This window comes from Mus caroli, chromosome 5 (assembly GCF_900094665.2).
Source record: "Mus caroli chromosome 5, CAROLI_EIJ_v1.1, whole genome shotgun sequence".
NCBI classification, from domain to species: domain Eukaryota; kingdom Metazoa; phylum Chordata; class Mammalia; order Rodentia; family Muridae; genus Mus; species Mus caroli.
The window spans coordinates 19,634,352-19,643,717 of record NC_034574.1 but is presented as its reverse complement, the minus strand read 5'-3'; the positions used below and the strand labels follow the sequence as shown (position 1 = coordinate 19,643,717).

The 9,366-nt window shown below is 52.0% G+C and overlaps 1 protein-coding gene across 1 annotated transcript in view; it reads left to right on the top strand.

Annotated features, from left to right (window-relative positions):
* Nucleotides 1-2,201: 2,201 nt before the first annotated feature.
* The window catches only part of Wdr86 (WD repeat domain 86), a 17,710-nt gene continuing 10,545 nt past the window's right edge, over nucleotides 2,202-9,366 (top strand). The window contains exons 1-2 of the mRNA XM_021162173.2: nucleotides 2,202-2,669; nucleotides 7,636-7,711. Coding sequence (XP_021017832.1) covers nucleotides 2,507-2,669; nucleotides 7,636-7,711 — 239 coding nt within the window. The 5' untranslated portion in view covers nucleotides 2,202-2,506. The remainder of the gene's footprint in view (nucleotides 2,670-7,635; nucleotides 7,712-9,366) is intronic.

The window sequence follows — 9,366 nt, the reverse complement described above, 5'->3', positions numbered from 1 at the left end:
AGTGCTGGGATTAAAGGCGTGCGCCACCATCACCCAGCTGCACTTCCTGTCTTGATGTGCAAGCTCTTCCTAAGCACACTCTCTGAGAAAAGTCTGACTTGTCTGGACACTGTGGTTGGAATGGTGGTCTTTTTCTTTGTCACCTTGAACTCATTTCTTTTTTTTTTTTAATTATTTATTTATTATATGTAAGTACACCGTAGCTGTCTTCAGACACACCGGAAGAGGGCATCAGATCCCATTACAGATGGTTGTGAGCCATCATATGGTTGCTGGGATTTGAACTCAGGACCTCTGGAAGGGCAGTCAGTGCTCTTAACCTCTGAACCATCTCTCCAGCCCCTGAACTCATTTCTAACATCCAAAGATGTGCCCAACTATGAGGATTCGATGAGGATAAGAACTCTTCATGTTGGATGGAGGCAGTTGACTATAATCTGTGGGCTCTGGGATTGGTGGCTAAGGGGCTGAGGATGCACAGGTGGTTTTCTGGGGAGTAGAGGGCAAACCAGAAGTGTAGATGTCCCATTGTGCTCATACTATTGGTTTACAAACAATTCCACTAGACTTCTTCCAGGGACCTAGCAACAGTCAAGTCATCACCAGCGGGTGGCCTGGCAGCTTGTAAGAGATGCTTGCCTCTACTCCCTCACCCCCCTCTTTCTCTCTTCCCATGTGTTCCCTGCTGGCCTCCATTTCTGTCCTTTGTCCCCACATCTCTGCCTTGTGGCTCTGTCTGCCTCTACCCCTCCTCCAGCTCCTAGCTCCCCTCGCCTTCCCCCAAATAAACCTCTCTTATACCAGGTCTGTCTCGTAGTGTGTTTTCTCAGGGGTACACTTTGGTATGAGACTGCCAGGTACCCCCTACTCCTGCCGCTGCATTATATTCGTAACACATACCACGTGACCCCTTGGAAATGTAGCTGCCCTGCCTGACCCACTGCTGGCCAAGCTCTTCGAGGCTGTGAATGTGTTCGCACAAGTCCTCCTCCTGAGAATGCAGGTCCCTGCATCCTCTGGCTCCTCTCTAGGTGAGCAGTCTCAGTTTCCTCATCCCACACTTCAGCATGCAGGACGGTTGCTCTAGGGTGCCCACTGCTCACACACCTCTACTCTAACCCCTACTGCTCACCTGTGCAGCCAGCTACCCACCAGTCTCCTCACCGGGATGATGCAAATGCCTTCTAAAGGTCAGCGTACCAGATGAACTCAGGATGGGCCCTTAGTGGACACTCTGGCTCCTGACTCCTCTACCCTTCCTGTGGTCACCAGCTCCACATTCCAGACCCCATCAAAACACTCCTTAACACCCTCAGCTGGCTCCTCAGTGTCTCCTAAGCTGATTGAGAGTTTGGAGAAAGAAAAAAGCTCATGTATTTGGTTGCGCCACTGCCACTCGGGGAATGAAGCCGGCTGTGCCGCGGGACCCATTCTGGGGTTTTCTTGGAATTGAATGGGGTCATCCAGAGTGATTAAGGCAGGTCATCACATCACCCTGAGGACCGCCTCCTCGAAACCATCTCTTTCCAGCCTTTCTTTCTGGACTCCAAAAAGAGCCCTGGAAGGTTCGAGAAACTCTGCGATCTTTAGGACCTGGAGGATCAGAGTTGGGGGTCACCCTCCCCGCCCCCAGCAAAGTCAGCACCCGGAACTGCTCTAATAGGAACCAGCCGACTGAGCTCCGGGAGGGCTGCGGGCTGGGTATAGGATTCCTGCAGACCTCAGTGGGACCTCAAAGGCGCGCGCCCAGCTGGGGGTGGGGTGGTGATGGGAGGAAGGGCGAACCTGACCTCTGGTCTTACCTCCAACCCCCAACGGCCAGGATCCAGCCTGGCCCAAGTAGAATTTGGGGTGTGCTTGTTATTTCCCAGAAAGGGCGTACTCAGGGTTCCGCAGCTTCTGCCCTTCATCGGGGGTCTCCCAAGACTCCAAGACTCTTCGGTCCACCTCCTTCTTGCCTTGGGCTCTGGGGACAAGAACAGCGAGAGTGACAGGGAACAGAATCCAGCCTAGGCAGTTGGAAGGGTCGTACATGAAGCACGTGGAAGCGATCCCCAACGAGTTCTGTTCCCGGAGGGCGACCAGGGAGTCTTGGGGTGGGGGTTGGCGCGCGGCCCGAAAAGTGGGAGGGGACAGGTTGGGGGGTGGTCTCTGAGGAGGAGCCAGGCTGGATTGTATTGTTCCGCGCTCCGCTTCCCGGGTTCTTCTACCGGCTTCAGACCTGGTGGGCTCCTCTGCGTAGAAGCGCCCACCCCTCCTGAGCCCCGAGAAGGTTCTGAGTAGGGGAGGTCTCACCTGAGTCCTTGCATCGGAGCTGAGAGAGCGGAGGACACCGGTGGAGAGTCATAATCCTTGTTCCCCGCCGCACCTCGAGCCTTTGCAGGAACGAGGCGCTCTCCCACCCCCCACGATGGCCACTGCCTGGCCGAGCCCCGCTAGGACCACGAGCGGACGCTGGAGCGCCGCTCTCTAGCCGGGCTCAGCGCCTCTTTACCCCAGGCCGGCGATGGGGAGCAGCGGGTCGGCTCTGAGGGTCTGTGCGGACCACCGCGGGGGCATCAACTGGCTGAGCCTGAGCCCCGACGGGCAGCGCCTGCTGACCGGCAGCGAGGACGGCACAGCCCGCCTCTGGAGCACCGTGGACGGCCAGTGCTGCGCGCTCCTGCAAGGTAGATGGGCGCGCGTGCTCGCGACCTTTCCCGCCTCTTCACGCTCACCTGCACCGCACCCAGACCTCACTCTTCCGGGCCCCGCAGCCTCCTTCTGGAAGAGTAGGGCTCTAGCTCCTGCTCATCCAGGAGCTCCCCCAGCCCTTGAGCTCTTGGCGGGAAGCCGTGAGAGCCCGAGTGTGCTTGACTGTGGGTCGCACCAAGGCGCGCACCCCAATGAAAGATCCTTTTGTTAACCAGTCCCATGAAATCCTTACATGGAACCGGTGTTACCTTGTTAGGGACTTGCCCAGGGCTGAAGGGCACCTTTGAGACTTGAACCCCAACTCCTCCCCACCCCCAAGCACCTTTTTGGCCTCATTTCAAGTATGGCCAGAAGAAAGAGGATTGGTTCAAACTTCTGGGGAATAGGGAAGTCTATCTTACATATTTGAAATGAAATGAGAACTATCGCACGGAAATGCATAATGTGCCTTTCATATCCACCTGTTGATTCATATTCTGTTCAGTCTGGCCAGCCTTGTCTTGGGTGCTCCCACCCTGCATTATGGGGTGCCCCAAGCCGGCTGTTGGCCTTTGCAATCGCACATGCGGACTAGAGGAGGCATGCCAAGGTTTTTGCACAGGTACCGCTCCTTATCTCCAGCTTTTCCTCCCGGATCAGCAAATGCTGGGTGGCCTGGCCCAAGCCCTTCCAGTGAAACAGTTAGCTTCAAACCTGCTTCATTCCTACGCTATCAGTTTGAAGTGAAAACAGTATAAAGTAGTTCACGGCTCCAAAGGGAGGAACATTGAATTGACAGGTATGTGGGAGCTGGTGTGAAGATGGGGAATTGGCTACAAAGTGGTCCATATTCTAACCTCCACACACAACCAGTGTTCACTGACAGGTCTCACACAGGAGGAGAGCTGTTAGCTTAAGTAAAGTATGTTGCTTCCCAAGGAAAGACTGTCTGGGGTTTTCATGAGTTTGTGTTCTTAGGGCTAGCTCTAAGGATTCTCCCAAGGAGAACCTTAGAATTGGCCGTTTGTTGGATTTTGGTTTCTTTTTTCTTTTTCTCTTTTTGGTTTTTTGAGACAGGGTTTCTCTGTGTAGTCCTGGCTGTCCTGGAACTCACTCTGTAGACCAGGCTGGCCTCAAACTCAGAAATCCACCTGCCTCTGCCTCCCGAGTGCTGGGATTACAGGCGTACACCACCACCGCCCGGCTTGATTTTGGTTTCTTAAGACAGAGTTTCATATCACCCTCAGGTCTCAAACTCACTGTCTTAGCCAGGGTTACTGATGCTACAATGAAGCATCCACAGCCAAATGCAAGCTTGGGAGGAAACTTTTAGCACTAAAGGTAATCAGGACTGGAACTCAAACAGAGCAGGAACCTGGAGGCAGGAGCTGATGCAGAGGCCAGGGAGGGTGCTGCTTACTGACTTGCTTATTATGGCTTTGCTCAACCTGCTTTCTTATAGCACCCAGGACCTCCAGCCCAGGATGGCATCTCCCAAAATAGTCTGGGCCCTCCCCCATCAATCACTAATTAAGAAAATGCCTTCCAAGTATGCCTACAGCTCAATCTTATGAATGGGTTTTCTTAACTGAGGTTCCTGAGGTGACTCTGGCTTGTGTTGAGTTGACATAAAACCACCCAGCACACTTGAGTGCCTGTGAACTCCTGATCCTCCTGACTCCACCTCCCAAAAGCCTGAGGTTAGAGGTGCTACACCATGTAGGCTTGGTTGGTGTTTCCAGTTGATGTTCACCACAACCAACCTGTGGAGCCTTATGTCCACAACTCCCCTGCAACCCTGTTTGTCAAGGATGCTTCTCTCCAGAAAAAGTCTAGACTTTCCAGACTGGTTCTGGCCCCGGGGGCTCATCCCAGTGCAGCTCTGGTGTCCTGCCAAGTTTCCAGGGTCACCCTTGCACCTGGCTCTGGCTGGCACCTAGCATCCCTCACAGCTGTGTGTCCCCTAAATCTAACACAACATTCCAGTGAGGAATGCCTGACCTGGCCTAGTGGAGAGCTGTCCCACCGAAGGGGAAACCGTTGGAGATTCCCTGTTGGGCTTGTTCTTGTCTTGAAGTCTGGTTTCTAAACTGCGAGGAGCCTAGCCACGGTGGCACACACCTATAATCTCAGCCCTCTAATCCCAGGCAGAGGCAGGCCTGTGAGTTCGAGGCCAGCCTGGTCTACAGAGCAAGTTCCAGGACAGCCAGGGTTGCACAGAGAAACCCTGTCTCAAAAAACCAAAAGCAACTAACCAAACCAAACTTCAAAAACCTTCAAAGATCGCTCTCTCTCTCTCTCTCTCTCTCTCTCTCTCTCTCTCTCTCTCTCTCTCTCTCTCTCTCTCTCTCTCTCTCTTCTCTCTCTCTCTCTCTCTCTCTCTCTCTCTCTCTCTCTCTCTCTCTCTCGTAAGATCCTGATTATGACTGAATTTGCATGAGTTAACACGTTTTTGGCTTCTGTGATCACCCCTCCCCCCTCTTGAAAAAAATAAAAAAACAAAAACAAACAAGCAAAAAACCAAAGTCTGACCAGCCTCCCTATCCCCAAGATATTTGTAGGATTAACCCCCCCACAACTGCCCCCCAACACCTTTTGTTTTGGCACACGAGTGAGGCCAGAGATTCAGCCTAGCTGTTGTTCCTCAGGACCGGTCTTTTTTTTTTTTTTTTTGGTATGGGGTGGTAATCTTATCATTGGCTGGGAACTTGCCAAGTAGGCGGGGCTAACTAGGCAATCTGCCAGTCTCTACCTCCCACTCTAGGATTACAAGCATATATCCCCATGTCTGGGGATCACAATCAGGTCCTGGTGTGGTGCAGCTGCTCTAGACTATCTTCATAACCTCCCCTCTTCCGCCCCAAGCCCCGCCCCCCATCTGCTGAGACAGGTGTAGCCCTGGCTGCCCTGGCTGTAATCCAGGCTGTGGTCGAACTTGGAGATCCACTTGCCTCTGCTTTCCAGGTGCTGCCTAACTGAGACAGTGTCTCCTTGTTTAGCAGTGGCTGGCTTGGGACTGTATAGACCAGGTTGGCCTTGAACTTGTGGTCTTCATACTTCCTTCTCTGGCTACTAGGGCTAGAGGTATGTACCATCACACTTAATTAGTAAAGAGATCTTTTTTGAAAAAGGTTTATTTATTTACCTTGTGTATATAAGTACATTGTAGCTATCTTCAGAGACACCAGAAGACCGCATGGGATCTGGACCTCTGAAGAGCAATAAGTGCTCTTTACCAATGAGCCATCTCTCTAGCCCCAGTAAAGATAACTTAATGCTTATTTCACAACTTATATTTTAAGATTTATGTCTGTATACTACTTTAGTATGTAATTAAATTTTGTAGACTGGGATCAACACCAGTTTTTTTAATTAAAACTTTTACTTTATGTCTAGGTGTTTTGCCTTTGTGTCTGTCTGTGCACCAAGTTTGTCCCTGGTACCCAAGGAGCCAGAAGAGGGCACCAATTACTATGGAAATGGACATACAGATAGTTGTGAGCCACATGGGTGCTGGGAATGAAACCTGGGTCCTCTGTAAAAACATCTAGTGCTCTTAGCTGCTGAGCCATCTCTACAAGCCGTGTTGACACCATCAGTTTATGAACCAGAAATGAACAAAGGCAGACTTAATTCTTGATGCAAAATGTCTTTTGTTTTCTGGATGCTGTCTGGTGGTGAGTAAAGCCTTAGCATCCCCCAAGCCAGACTGAACTAGAGGACTTGTCCAAGGCTGCCAAGCTGGTCCACAGCTGCCGGCTGCTTGTGGCTACTAGTTTTTCTCAGGATCTTGCTATAGGGAAGTTGTGCCCTGGCCACATGGCCAACCAGAGGCAGCCTACATCCCTGTGTACTGCCTGTGAATGCAGGAGTTCATTCTGTGGAGAGCTGACCTCTATGTAGACTTAGGTCTTAGGGTTGGAGCCCGTTTGTTGGGCAGCAGCCAGTGCTCTTAACTGCTGAGTTGTCTGTGCCCTTACAAGCTTAAGAGCTGCTACACATAGGCAAATCAAGGTCTGCTCAAGAAAGAATTCTAGGACAATGTGTTTCAGTCCCAGCAGGAGGCACTCCCGGGTTAGCATTTTGGAGGCCTGCTGTTGGTGAGTGGTAGGTTCCCTGTCCTGTGCAGAAGACTGAGGGGAAGGTGGTCGGCAGTGAGTGAGGCTGGGCTCGTGCTGAAGGAGTGGGCCCTGTCTCCTGTGTCTGATGGCGGGGAGCTGGGAACAGACGGGCCTGATTTCCTCCCAGAAGGCCCGTGTGACTCTCAGTTCTGAGTGAAGGCCTGCAGATAGACCATGGGTCCTGGTGCCTTTTACAATGACCACTCTGGCACATCTGGGTGCTAGGTGTCACCTGCTGAAGGACTGTATTTCAGAGACCTGGCTCGTGAGCCTCTAAGACAGCAACACTAGAGTGGACAGAGTATCCAGAGTGGAACAACGGGTCATCACTCCTCCCAGGGGAGACAGCTGTGGAGATGCTTCCTCTGGGGTGAGGGGACCTTTACTGCAGGGCCACAGCCAGCCTGAGGCAGCCCTGTGTCAGAGCCCAGAGTAACATTCCGGCCTAGAGTCCCCACTGCGTGAACCCAACTGGAGGTGAGGAGTGAGGGTCACATGGCAAGTGACAAATTGCAGTTCCTGTGTGTACTCCAGGAATGGGCTAAAGCCATGACAGGGAAGAGAGGCCTTGCTCCTGCTGCATCAGAGACTTGTTACAGTTGGGGGTCCCCTGCAGCCCTGGGTCCTGGAGCACTTCTCCTTTGTGCAGAGGGAACGGGAACGACAGATCTAGGCATCCTCTGGTGGGTACCCAGGAAGGCGAGGAGGGCTGCTGCCTCGGCAGGAGCCCCCGGAGCTGCTTTTCTGAGTGCAATAACTGCATCTTATCTGCATTCTTTATCCCTTTGAAAATATTTACTTTCAGCTTGGAGTTTTTGCTTATTCTGCACAATTCCAACAGCTGAAAGCCAGACGAGGTCCCTAGAGGTGATAGGCCCAGAGCTGGCAGACACAGCTCCTCCCACCCTCTGTCTGTGGTGACCCCACCAGCCCTGGGTCTGGCCCATCTGTATTTTGCTAGTATACTGTGCTGGAGTGGGGGTGGAGGCAGGGGACAAAGGAACAGGCACAGCCGAGTCCAGGCCTTCTGCTGGCTGGCATGTTCGCTGATTGAAGAGTGAACTACCGAAGAGTGGAAGAGGCTGCCTTTCTCAGTCCTGAGTGCTGTGGATCTCACTTGGCTTCGTGCCTGGCTGCAGGGGGCAGAGGCTGCCATGTCAGCCTGGCTTGCAGTCATATATGAAGGTGTTTTACATTGAAAACTGGTGCTTTCATCTTTTGCCTCTTTCCTTTGTGGTCGGTGCGTTCAGTCCCTCTTGCCCTAATATGTCACAAATCTGCTTGTACCTCAAGTCTTCAGCAGCCAGGCTATGTCTGTGGTGCCCCAGAATCAGGGTACCGTTTCTCAATAGCTGTCCATGGCTCCCAAGTACCTCTTCATGGTTCAACTTATGACTCACTCCTGCACTTGACCCATTGTGTAGACGGGGTGTCAGCAGCTGGGCACTGCTGGGCCATCTGCTCTGGGCCTCAGCCAACCTTGGCCCAGATCCTTAGGGGCCATGGGTGGTGATGCCCATCCAGGGTTAATAGGGGGCCATGGGAAGTAACTTCCATACAAAGCCATTAGGGAGCCCTGGAGTCATGCCCATGCCAGAACCTGGTAGGTATGGCTCACCTTGGCTACCTCTCTTGGGGTATCTCAGACCCTAAGAGACACTGGGACAGGAGGGGGGAAGGGGTAGGCAGATTGTTCTCAGAGAAAGTTTGTTGACAACTTTAAGAAATATTTATAAACTCTGGCAAAACCCTGATTGTGTTTTGCCAAACAGATTTGCCCTCAACTTTTTCCCCAACTTGTGTATTCGGGGAAACACAGTCTGCTGTTTCCGTTTACTTAATCTTGCATTGTTTCCAGAGCTGCCTGGCATGTGCTCTCTGGGAAGAGAGAACCATTTTCTTTATTAAAATTCTGTTTCTTAGAACCCAGGAAGTCATGTTCTTCCAAGCTAAGCTTAACCCGAGACCTAAAATAAAATTAATCAGCTCAGTCCTGCCCAGGGCATTGCTAGCATTTCTGTTTGCCTCACTTCAGCCACGAAATGGAGATTCTCAAATGAGATTAAAGACCTGGGGGAGGGGGGGCACATGCTTTTAATCCCAACAGTGAGAGGTAGATGCCCGAGAATCAGGAGTCCAAGGCCAGCCTGGGCTACGTGAAAACATCTCAGACTGGAGGAGAAGTAGGTCCCTGGAGACATGGCTCGGTGGTGAGAGTGCTTGGTACTTAGACATGGAGGACCTGAGTTCCAATTCCCAGAACCCTAGTGAGAAATGGAGAGCGTTGGATTGTTCTGCAAAGTACTATAACTCCAGTGCTGTGGAGGAGAGAGACAGGGACCACTGGGGCTTGCTCATCCTTAGCCTAGCTCCACGTTCAGTAAGAGACTCTCAAGGGGACACAGAGAATGGTAGAACATGACATCTTCTCCATGCCCATGCGCACACATGTATGTATGCATGTATGTATGTATGTATCTCTCTCTCTCTCTCTCTCTCTCTCTCTCTCTCTCTCTCTCTCACACACACACACACACACACACACACAAACAGAAAGGACAGTCTCTCTCTC